Raw genomic sequence first — 12414 nt, 5'->3', positions numbered from 1 at the left:
TAGTGCATACCCCCACTGCACTGCAGAGTTCACGGTATTCCTTATTTCCTTCTGTTATGGGCACATTCACACCCTTCCACCTAACCTGGTAATTAGACCGTATCACATAAAACCACACTGTTAGAATTCTCTGTAATAGTTAATGTTGCTCTTTAAAAAAAGTTTTAAGGGTTTTACAAACATTCCATTTATTAATTACTCCATCTCGTGTCAGATTAAAATATTGACAAAAGCACACCCAACACTGGTCTAAGCAGAGGTAGATTTCTTTACAAAATTGAAAATGCGAGCACTATATTTTGATATCACATGAAAATACTTGGATTTTTCATGGTGATGAATAGGTATGAATTTTGTTTGCTTTTTTTTTCTCTGTATTGTCCACCTTTTCCACAATAAACCTATTATTCTTATAAATATACAAGCATACTAACATTTTTTTAAGGAGAAAGGCTTCCCAGTCAATTTAATCCAGTCTTATCAGGACTATCTTTTGTACTCCTGGATATTTTGCTTTATTTAGGATACCATAGAGAGGCAGGCACCAATATATTATCCCTGTCATCAAAACTAGCAGAAAACTTTTTCTATTTCATTAAGCTCCACAAATATTTAGAAGACCTGTATGCTATATATGCCTTAATATAAAAAATATGTAGATTGCCATAGTCTACAGAAAATACATGATAAATATATTAACTTTCAAATATCTGAGGGATGACTTGCAGACCATAATTCAAGCAAGAAATTTAATATATATTTTCATGATTTAAAAACTCACTTTTGCTAAAATTTCATCCTACATATATTTAGCATAGAGTGGCCTCCTTTGATACTCACAAATTTAATCACATCTCCTATTCCTAAGAAATTATTAGATAGAACCAACTTTGTACCAGTTTTTAAAAAAGGCTACATTCCCAGAAAGAAATGAATTACATAAAGTAGGTCAAACAGTGAAGGTCAAGATTTTCTAAAGTCTTAATGATCAGGTAGGTACAATACAATTTAAATATATTTATTAAAAATACATTTCCAGAAAGTCTAACACATATACCTATTTATGCACAAACTTGGTAAGTATAAAGCAGATATAGAGATTTATGGATTATCTCACAAACTGAGTTATGCATATTTTTATTTTCCCCTCTTCTATCTACAGGCCTCTATGAGTTGATTACTTAAGCTGTTTGCCTTAAAAACTTTACTCAAAATACCTGCTTTAGATTAATGTATTTTAAGGTTGAATTAATTTTCTGCTGTAGCTACAATAAAGAATATTTAAAATGTTCCTTTTTATTTCACTTCTAGACTAAGATGAAATAGATGCATTCCTTCCTATTTTTCTCAAGAAGTACAGCTAAAAGACCTGGACATTATCTTTAAAACAAATGTAAGAAGACTGCAAAGGGGGACAAGAAAGCAGACCACCTGGGGACTTGAGGAACCAAGGAATGACACAGCAGCAAATTTTGTGACTTTTCTTTTAGCCGCCTATATCCCAAACTGGGTACTGGAATGACCAGCAACCAGGAAATGCCAATGGGCACAAACACAAACAGCCCCAAGAAAAGCTATCCCTCTCCACCCAAAGGTCCACAAAAGGGGCAACCTAGCAGAACAGACAAGTGGTAGATAATAAGTGCTCTATGAGAGCCAAACCCCACGGAAAAAAAAATGTGATCCCATCTCTAGCTCTATGAGCAAAGGCCAAAATGCTAAACCCAGACTTCTACCCTCACCCAGCAGGGACATAGAAACTAAACAGTGTGCCTGCCTTTGAGTTCAATTTGGCTATTAGAACGCCTAGTACACTTTTCTATCACTTATTTAGCCAAGGTGATAAAATACTCCCTAAGTTAGTTTACTCTTTTTTTCCACATAGTATAAAAAGGAGACAGGTCCTTTTTGGTACTGAAGTAAAATCACCTAAAAAATGTTTTCTTGAGACGTACTGTTTCTAGTAAAAGGAAAGTATATTTTAAATTGAATATTAGTTTTGAAGACTCAAGTTGTTACTCTTAGATTACCACTATTAATAGTAAAAGCAGTAAGACAACAATGATAATGTCACTAGGCATTTATATTGGTTTTCACTATGGAAAGCTCAAAGTGTTGTATATCAGGTGTTAGGTGGTCTCTCAGGTATGTTATTGTTCCCATTAACAGACTGAGAAACCGAATTTGCAAAGGTATCTGTCTTACTAACGGGCCCAGAATAAGTCACTCGATGTAGAGAGAAGAAAACACAAAGTCCCAGTAATCAGTACTGAACCTTCCAATAAGCACCCTAATTCCAAGTATAGGGCTATAAATGTGGCTGTACACAAAGTAATTAGCCCTTGGGCAGCAGGGTGCATTATATTAGTGAATTCATCCATTAATTCAAGAGTATTAATTGAGCCCACATTACATGCCAAGTATTGCTCTAGGCACTGGAAAGTTTCCAATCTCATGGAGCTTACACTCTAGTGGGGGTAAAAGAACAAATAAACAAATCAAAATAAAATAACAATTGCTATGAGGAGGGGGTAAAAAAAGCAAAGAAAGGGGGCTAGCATGTACACAGGTTCTTATTTTCTATAACACAGTCAAAGAAAGCTTCCACAAGAAGGTAGCATTTGAGCAACGAAACTAGGGTTCACTGAGAGTTGTTAAAAAGTACAATTTTCAAAAAGTTAAAATGTGACTCATATAAATATAAATGAAACACATCAAAGACTTATACTACTCTTTATTAATAAAAGAATCATTTATGTTAACAGAAGGAATCAGATGTTAAGACTGGTTCAAAGAGCATTTGAATAGGCATACGAATAGAAAATTTAAATAATGGAGTGTTCGACCAAGCAAGAGTGCTAGTTGGAGATAATGTCTAATGAATGTCTTACAGGTCAATAAACACTATTCTTTGAAATCCTAACAGAGATATTATTTGCACCTCTTCTGTGGAAAAAATTAATTAACGTGTAATGTCAATACAACTGAGACTTTCAATCAATAGTAAACAGTGAGTCACATTCACAGTGAGTACTACATTCTTTTAAATAATCCTTGAGTAGGTCTAGTAAGTAATGCCCTCATAGGACACTGAAAGAACATACTGCACACTCTTTTCCTTGTTTTCAAGTTTTACATTTTTTAAACAAAGCCATGCAGATATCTGCAGGAAGAGCATTCCAGTCAGAGAAACTGAATGAATCACAAACTGTTTCCCTCCACTCACCACTCCAACAGGCAAGGAATGCCCTCAGTAACACAGACTCACACATTCGCCTGGACCTTATTATGAATTTAGTTTAAGTAAATAGCTGGGGGTGAGCTGGAAAAGTTGGAGAAGCCAGAAGATTTACACTGAAAGGAGAATGATAATTGAGGTTGGGAAATGATTTGACTCACATTTTTAAAAAACACTACTCCACCTGCTGAAAAAAAGACTCATTAAGGGAGAAGAGCACAGGCAGAAGCTAAGAAGGCCACTTAGGAGACTATTTAAACAATCTAGACAAATAAACAAGTAAATACATGGTTTGTCAGATGTGAAAAGTGCTATGGAGAAAAATAAAGCAGAATATGGGAAGGCTGGTAGGGGATGTCAGCATTGTTTGGAAAGGTCTCCCTTGATAAGGTGATATTTGCACAGAGACCTGAATGATATAAAAAAGTAAACAATGCAGAAAATTGAGGGATGAGGGCTCGAGACATAGGGATAAAGCAAAATGACTGAAGAGAGAGTCAGGGAAAAGACAGGGAGAAGGGACACAAAAAAATGGAGGGCCTTGCAAACCCTTTTAAGGACTTACTTGGCTTTTAGTTTGGGTGAGGTGAGAAGCCACTGAAGGTTTCCGAGCAGAGAAATGACATGAGCAGCTTTAACTATTAAACAGATCACAGTGGCTGCCATGTGGAGAATGGTCTGTAAGTGAGCAATGACAGAAGCAAAAAGATTAGAATAGAAGGGGTCTTCCCTGGTGGCGCAGTGGTTGAGAGTCCTCCTGCCAATGCAGGGAGCACGGGTTCGTGCCCCGGTCCGGGAGGATCCCACATGCCGCGGAGCGGCTGGGCCCGTGAGCCGTGGCCGCTGAGCCTGCGCGTCCGGAGCCTGTGCTCCGCAACGGGAGAGGCCGCAACAGTGAGAGGCCCGCGTACCGCAAAAAAGAAGAGAAGAACAAAAAAAAAAAGATTAGAATAGAAGATACTTCAGTATTCCAAGGGAGAAATAAGGATGGCCTAGAATAGGTTGGCAGCAGTGACCATAATGACAAACAGTCGAAACCTGGATATTCTGAAGGTAGAGCCAACAGGTTTTGCTTAAGGAACAGACATGGGGTAAGCACAAAAAGGAATAAATGTGGGTTTCAGCTTTAGCAACTGGAAAGACAGAACTGCTATTTCCTGGGATGGGAAAGACTGCAGAAGAAACAAGTTTGTTAAGGAAATTCGAGGAGAAGACGAGGAAACATTGATTACAAACAATTTATGAAAAAGGTTAAATATCTCAGGTTGGTGTTTATACGATTCTAAGCTTTTCAAATGTAATCACAATAAGAAAAATTGGAATGTCTAATTTCCAAATTAAGAAAATCATCAGAAACAGAATATTTTTCGCCAGACTGAGTCTCAAACAGCTAACCTGCAGGGCTTCTCAGAGATTCGTACTGTTCAAAATGGCATTTGTCATTAATTTCACACGTTAGTCAGTATTTTACATATTTAAGCAAGTATCTGATGCTTCATTCATAAAGTATTCATTGAGCTCTTTTTGAAGTTATATTACACGCTTCATCAAAAGGCCTACATACTAAATTTATAATTCACTGTTTTTACCTGAAGTTCTTTGTATCTATCTTGAAAAGAAATGGCCTCTTGCTCTTTTTCTTTAAGGAAATCTTTTTCCAAGACACTATGTTTTTCCATCAATGATTCCACATCCTGAAAGAAAAAAGTCCAAGCATAAATTTTGTAATATTTAAAGGCATAAAATATATTCAGTTTTTTCAATGAACATATTAGAAAATATTTGGTAAGGAAAGAACCCACCGGAAGTATGGTTTTCAAAGTTCAACAATATTATAAAATGTATGCTTCACTCTCATTCCCAGACCAATATCAAACACTGTTATAACACTAACACTGCTATAACACTAAAATTATTCATGCTAATAAATAAATAAAAGCATCTAAACTAATTGTAGACAACACTCTACCTATACTTTCTATAAATTTGCTAAGGTCTTTTTATAGAGATATTTGTAGGAAACAGAAATGAGAACACATAAATAATTTACTAAAATAGCTGTATTTCTAAGTAATCTTGTCAAATATCCCATCATATCTGACTTCTCATAGGGACAAACGAATATTACAAATCTTCTAACCTACATAAGAAATACAATACTACCTGCTTTCAAAGTAAATAAAAATAAACCAGAAGGAAAGCATTCATTAGCGAAAAAAAAAAATCTAGTACAAGATGTTCATATCTTTGAAAGTACACCTTTAAAACTAGAAATTTCTTATCAAAGACTTTCGTTAAGTGATAAGCTTGTATGACTGATTTAAACCTATAGCCACACAGCATAATAGCTTTTCCACTGCTGAATTTTTAATCAGAAGTTGGGATCATATCGTATTTCCAGTATCTGCAATTCAAACATTTATTTTTTAGGCAAATGTAAATATACCTTTTTAATTCTCTGTTTTTCTTCTTCAGAGACTTTGAGTTTCATCTCCAGACTTGAAATTTTCTGCTGAAGCTGTATGTTTGATACATTGGCTCCAGGATCCTCAGAATCATCCACAAGAGCAATTGTTCCATTACTTTTCTCCTCAGTTAAACCCAACGGAAAAAGTGAGATATCCAGATGAGTGTGTGTTGATTGCTGAATCTAAACCACATTAAAAAAAAAAAAAAAAAAAAAAAACACAAAAGAGGAAAGTTTACACTGCACCAAGAAGGAAAACATCCAAAGGGCACCAGAAACCACATTTGGAAATTAAGTTGTAGCAAAGGTTCCGAAATTACTTCACCCTTTAAGTAAATCAACAGAAGACCTCAAACTATTACAACAACCTGATCTTTGCAATAAGAAACAAAATTTTCTGTAAACTTCAGAGTTTAAAGCATTTATTATTTTGCAAGCAAAGCATTAAAAACTTAAAACTTTTTCTTGAGAGTGTATAATAAGTATAGACACATCTGATACCAGTTCTTGAATTTACACACACACTTAGAATTTATTTATATACTAAGTTATAAATCAGATTTTTAAACTTATCAATAACCACTAATTGATCATCACTTTCTAGTAAAGATAACAAGTGACTCAAGATTGTATACAGCACTTTGGAAATCTGGAATAACTCCAGCATCTAACACAAGGCCTGAATCGATAAATAATTGAATGAATAAACGCTATGACCGCTGTGTTTTTGGTTTTACTCTAAAATTGAAATGAACACTCTAATACTTGAAAACATATGGTAAGCTTCCCTGAAAAGAGAAATCGTTTTTTTGTAATTATTTTCCTTTTTGAAGTTCACAATCTGCAATGCAAAACTAAGTCAACTTTAATAAAACACATTTGGTTTTCAAACAGTATTTTGGTAACTAACACTGCTTAAATACCTTGCAATTGTGCCACAAAACATATTATTCAGTTTTTAGAATTCTAGATATCAACCTCAAAGTTAGAGTATCTAGAGGAGGGAAAAAAAAAGGAAATCAGGAAATCTTCAATTAAATCAGTATGCAATTTTTTTAAGTAGGCAAAGTCCCTATAAAAATATGTCCGTCTTTACCTGTGCTTTAGGAAAAGTTTGACTGACAATGCTGTTGTCTGCATGTGTATTCTCTGGTGATGAAATGATGGGCTCAGAAGAGAGGCAGCCAACTGAAGGAGAAGTGTGGTCATGGTCCAATACAATCTCAGGAGAGGCTGGAGAAAGATGGACTCCAGATACTAAAGGAAAACAAACAGAAGAAAACAAAAAGAGGATCATTAAAGGGAAAATAAAGAACAGGTTGAAGGGAAGAAAGAGAGTAGAGGGAGGAAAAGAAAAGGGGATAAGGAAAGTAAAAGCAATGAGATAGAAAATGAGGATTCTATGACTGTTTTTCAGGGATTTTTATCTGAGATCTAAAACTAGTGTTTCTAAATTGAACAGGACATTTCCATGTGAGACCCAAGCAAACAAAACAACTTAATAATGTCTTAATGTCTACATACTAACACATTACCATAAGGGATGCATTTGCAACTCAGAGAAATTATTCAAATATATTATTTACCTATTTAGTTAGTTAAGAAAAAGCACTAGCATGCCTACCAGTGCCAAACACAGGCACTAGGTACTGAGGAGACAGCAATGAGCAGGACATGCATCCATGTACTCAGTGACCTTATGACCCAGGAGGCAAGTCAAATGAATTACTTATTACAATAAAGAGAGCTAAAGGGAAGAACAATGACACTAAAATAGCTAATCCACTGTCTCTGTGTTAATTTCTTCTTTTACAACAGCAAAAGCTTTTTCATGTTAAAGTCAATTTTAGTTTGTTTCCACAGACAAATAATGTTGAAATGCAACTCTGTAATTAGTTTCACAGCAAAATATTATTAGATTGTGATTAGGGTTCAAATACAAAGGTCACGAAAAGAAAGCCAATTCCAAACATGAAATAAGACAAAAATATTGATGATGGCAAAATAAACAGATTATATTACTTTATTTTCAACCGTTCTTTCTAAAAATTCAAATGCATTTGTATTGTGTGTTTTAAAGTTTAAGAATAGTAACTAAATCATTTTTAACAGTAATTCATTTATACATTTTGACTTTCTAAATTATAAAGACCTTTATTCCACATTGGCATCAGTAGCAATGTCAGCAAAGTTCTACCATAAATTCTGGAAGGCAGCTCACAATGGAAATTGCATTTTTCCCTGAAGAAAGACATTTATAAGGTCATTAGGCATTAACAAACTAAGGAATGTATCAATTTTTTATTGGTACCATATAGGATTATTTAATTATCTTATATACATTCTCATTGTGTAGCAGTATTGTGTTTTTCAAATACTATGTGCCATACTGGATAAGGTATTGTAGCTTCTCCCACAAGCATTTCACTATTTTAACTAAAATACAGAAAACTGGCATTTCAACCCATATTTGTACTTTATATATCTTTTCCAGAAATTTTTGCTAATCTTCTCTATTCTATATGCTAACAGATTTCCCTAAAATGTCAAAATATTCTAACTTCTAATTCTAAATTACAATTATACCAAAAATATTACTTAATTAATTTTTAAAGGAGTGAAAATAAGTACTATAGTATAGTGAAGAGGAATACAGCCTTAGGATTAAGAGCACAGACTCTGAAATCATATTGCCAAAGCAAGTGTACAACATCTGGCAAGTTTACTTAACTTCCTTCAGTTTCCTCATCTGTAAAACTGGCATAGAGGTGCTGATGAGGTTTTAAATGACTAAAATATGTAAAGCTTTTAGCATTGTGCTGAAATTATTTTCATCATTATTTCAAAGATTGTTAAAATTTGTTGGACAAGTATGTTTTATTTCCAGGCATGACTATGATCCTATGTTCAAGAAACTCTTAAAAATATCATTCTGATCCACCACGTGAACATTTTAACATCTCTTTATGTTATTCACATTTATAGCCATAATCTAAGACAAGGTGTCATGGTTGTCATGAGTTAAATTCTCATTCTGTAACATTACATGTTCAAGTATGCCATATTAGGAAAAGAAAAAGGGAAAGAGGCTAGAATAAAGGAAGGAAGGGAGAGAAAGAGAAAGGAAAGAAAGGAGATAAATAAGGGGAAGTAAAAGGGAGAGCTTGAGGGAGGAAAGTAGGGAGTGGGAGGAGGCCCCCTCACCCTCACACTTTCCACTAGTTACCACTATCATACTTCCCCTTCATAACCAGATTTCTTGTCTCCATTTGCTTCTTCCTCACCCAACACTCATCATGCCACTAGACCCACTTTTTATGATATAAATTTTCCTTTCAGGTATTATTAAGTCAAATGAACACTTTTTATTTTATCTTCCTTTAGTTCTCCAGAGTACATAATACTAATGACTCTCCCTTTTCCTTGAAACTCTTCCCTTGGCACCTATAAGCCACTATATCCTAAATTCCTCCTAACATTTTAACTTTTTTTTTTCTTGTTTCCTTTTCAGGCTCTTTTCCACTCAGTTAATTTCATTGTTTCCTACACCCTCTGATCTTCTCAGTGTTCACATTATTCTTACCGCTTTCAGAACCCGTTATTTAAATTATCACCTATATGCTAATGACAACGAAATTCACATTTCTAGCACAAACCACTCTACAGACCTCCAGATCCATATGCTCACCTAACAACCAGAGAGTCCATTTAGCTGTCTAGTACATTCATAAAACTTACCCATCATCTTACATAAACGTGCTTTGCTTCATGTTAATGGTATCTCAATGAACTATTTGCCCAAGCCAGAAATGATACTACCAAGTGCCAACTTCACTCCAGTCACACTGCTACTTACTGTTCCCTGATTATGCCATACTGTTCAGTACCTCTGTGACTTCACAATATTACTGCCTAAGTAAAAGCCATAGCTGTGGAATCAGAAATGGATTCAAATTTGAACAATAACAACTTACTTGTTATGCAGCAAATTACACAAACCCCTTTAAGCCACAGTTTCCTCTTCTGAAAGTGGTGAAATAATACCAACAAACTTTTCCAGGAATCTTTTCACCTACTCCGTTAGGTGAAATCCAACCACAATATAATTTTAATTTTCCACTGTCAAGATATTACAGATTTCTAAGAAATAATAATGAAAACATTACATATCTATGGGATACATTTAAAGTAGTTTAGAAAAAAAAATCTAAATCCTTGAACACTTCAATCAATTTTTTAAATGAATAAAATTTCCATCTCATAAACTAAAATACGAATAACACAGAAAACTTTAAAAGCACATTAAAAAATAATAAAGATTGGGCTTCCCTGGTGGCGCAGTGGTTGAGAATCCGCCTGCCGATGCAGGGGATACGGGTTCGTGCCCCGGTCCGGGAAGATCCCACATGCCGCGGAGCGGCTGGGCCCGTGAGCCATGGCCGCTGAGCCTGCGCGTCCGGAGCCTGTGCTCCACAACGGGAGAGGCCACAACAATGAGAGGCCCACATACCACAAAAAAAAAATAAAATAAAATAATAAAGATAATGCAGATGTCAAAGATTAAGAAAATAAAGCAGATCTATCTAATTAATCAAAATCCTGAATTTCTAAGAAAATCAAATAAAACTAGTTAATTTATTAACAATAAAAGGAGAAAAGTACAAATAGATAAATTAAGTGACAAGGGTAACATAATAATTAAAACAGAAGAATTTTTTTAAATCATAAATCCTCTACAGACTTCTAAGTAAATAGGTTTGAAAAATCTAGATAAAATGGGCAATTCTCCACAGAAACATAGTTCATAAAAGTTGATTGGATTAAAGTTAAAAAATTCTTTAAAAATATATAATTTCCTTGGGGAAAAAATAAAATTATGAGGCAACTACCTTATAGATAAAGCATTTCAAGAGGATTCCTAACAAAAATTCGAAAAATGAATAATCCCAATGCTCTAAAATTAATACAGAGCATTGAAAATGAAGGGAAACTTAATTAGCATTACATAACATTAACATAACATTGATAGCTAAGCCTGATAAAGACAATACAAAAACAGAACAATTAAAGATTTTTAGAGTATTGCTTAAAAATAATTAGGTAGGGTTTCCCTGGTGGCGCAGTGGTTGAGAGTTCGCCTGCCGATGCAGGGGACACGGGTTCGTGCCCCGGTCCGGGAAGATTCCACATGCTGCGGAGTGGCTGGGCCCACTGAGCCTGCACGTCCAGAGCCTGTGCTCCACAACGGGAGAGGCCACAACGGTGAGAGGCCCGCGTAACGCAAAAAAAAAAAAAGAAAAAAAATTAGGTAAAAGTTCTAAATAAAATATTAGTAAACAAAATCTAACACCATATTGAGAAAATGATATGCAATGAATGAGTCAGATTTGTTCCAGGAATGCAAGGTTGGCTCACTATTAGGCAATTCATTAATATAACATTCCATATTAATAGACTTAAAGAGAAAAATAGCATAACTAGCTCTAAGACTAAAAATGCTTTTGATAAAAATCAAAACACCTGTATCTGTTTAAAAAAAACTCAAAAAATTACACATTGATGCATACTTTGTTAAGATAAAACATATACACATCAGTTCTAAAGTCAGCATGTTAATTAATGAAAAAAATCTAGAGGTGTTTCCTCTAAGATCAGGATAACATAAGGATGCCTACTATCTCCATACCACTTAACACTGCACTCACTAAAACAATGTGGTTAGACAAGAGAAATTAAATGGAAGCGTAAAAATAAGAAAAGGAGGAAAACTACACCTCATGTTCCTACTAACTCAAACAATAAACACATTTAGTAAAGCAGCAGGATATTAACTTAATGAACAAAAATCAACAGCATTCATATGTAAAAACAATAACAATTTAGAAGATATGATGGTAGCAAAAATATTATTTTCCATAGCAACAAAGAAGACAAAATACTTAAGAATAAATTTAGCAAGAAACATGAGGAAACATTTAAAACATTTCCGAAAGACTCAATGGTAGACCTGAACAAAAGTAAAGACCCTTGTAATTGTATAGAGCAACTAAACATCATAAAGATGCCAATTCTCCCTTAGTTAATTTATAGGCCTAATAAAATTCCAATAAATGTAAATAAGCACTTTCTCGAGAGGAGGAAGACGGTGGAAGAGTAAGACACAGAGATCACCTTCCTTTCCACAGATACATCAGAAATACATCTATACTTGGAACAACTCCTACAGAACACCCACTGAATGCTGGCAGAAGACCTCAGACCTCCCAAAAGTCAAGAAACTCCCCACCTTCCTGGGTAGGGCAAAATAAAAAATAATAAACAGAGACAAAAGAACAGGGACGGGATCTGCACCAGTGGGAGGGAGCCGTGAAGGAGGAAAGGTTTCCACACACTAGGAACCCCTTCGCGGGCAGATACTGTGGGTGGCAGAGTGGGGAGGCTTCAGGGCCACGGAGGAGAGCACAGCAACAGGGGTGTGGAGGGCAAAGCAAAGAGATTCCCACACAGAGGATCGGTGCCGACCAGCACTCACCAGCCCGAGAGGCTTGTCTGCTCACCCGCCAGGACGGGAGGGGCCTAGGAGCTGAGGCTCCGGCTTCAGTCTGATCCCAGGGAGAGGACTGGGGTTGGCAGCGCGAACACAGCCTGAAGGGGTTAGTGCACCATGGTTAGCCAGGAGGGAGTCCGGGGAAAAGTCTGCACCTGCCGA

At 35.5% G+C, this 12414-nt stretch overlaps 1 protein-coding gene across 8 annotated transcripts in view; it reads right to left on the bottom strand.

The window, feature by feature from the left end:
• Positions 1-12414, bottom strand: part of CCDC91 (coiled-coil domain containing 91) — a 376162-nt gene that overhangs the window by 236032 nt on the left and 127716 nt on the right. For all 8 annotated transcript variants that reach the window (XM_067008954.1, XM_067008955.1, XM_059081562.2 and 5 more), the window contains 3 exons: positions 6802-6962; positions 5685-5888; positions 4828-4932 (listed from right to left, as the gene is read on the bottom strand). In XM_067008954.1, the coding sequence (XP_066865055.1) occupies positions 4828-4932; positions 5685-5888; positions 6802-6962 (470 nt within the window). The remainder of the gene's footprint in view (positions 1-4827; positions 4933-5684; positions 5889-6801; positions 6963-12414) is intronic.

The sequence above is a fragment of the Kogia breviceps genome, chromosome 12, assembly GCF_026419965.1.
Source record: "Kogia breviceps isolate mKogBre1 chromosome 12, mKogBre1 haplotype 1, whole genome shotgun sequence".
Classification (NCBI taxonomy): Eukaryota; Metazoa; Chordata; class Mammalia; order Artiodactyla; family Physeteridae; genus Kogia; species Kogia breviceps.
The sequence above is the reverse complement of the archived record's forward strand: the minus strand, read 5'-3'. Positions and strand labels throughout refer to the sequence as shown.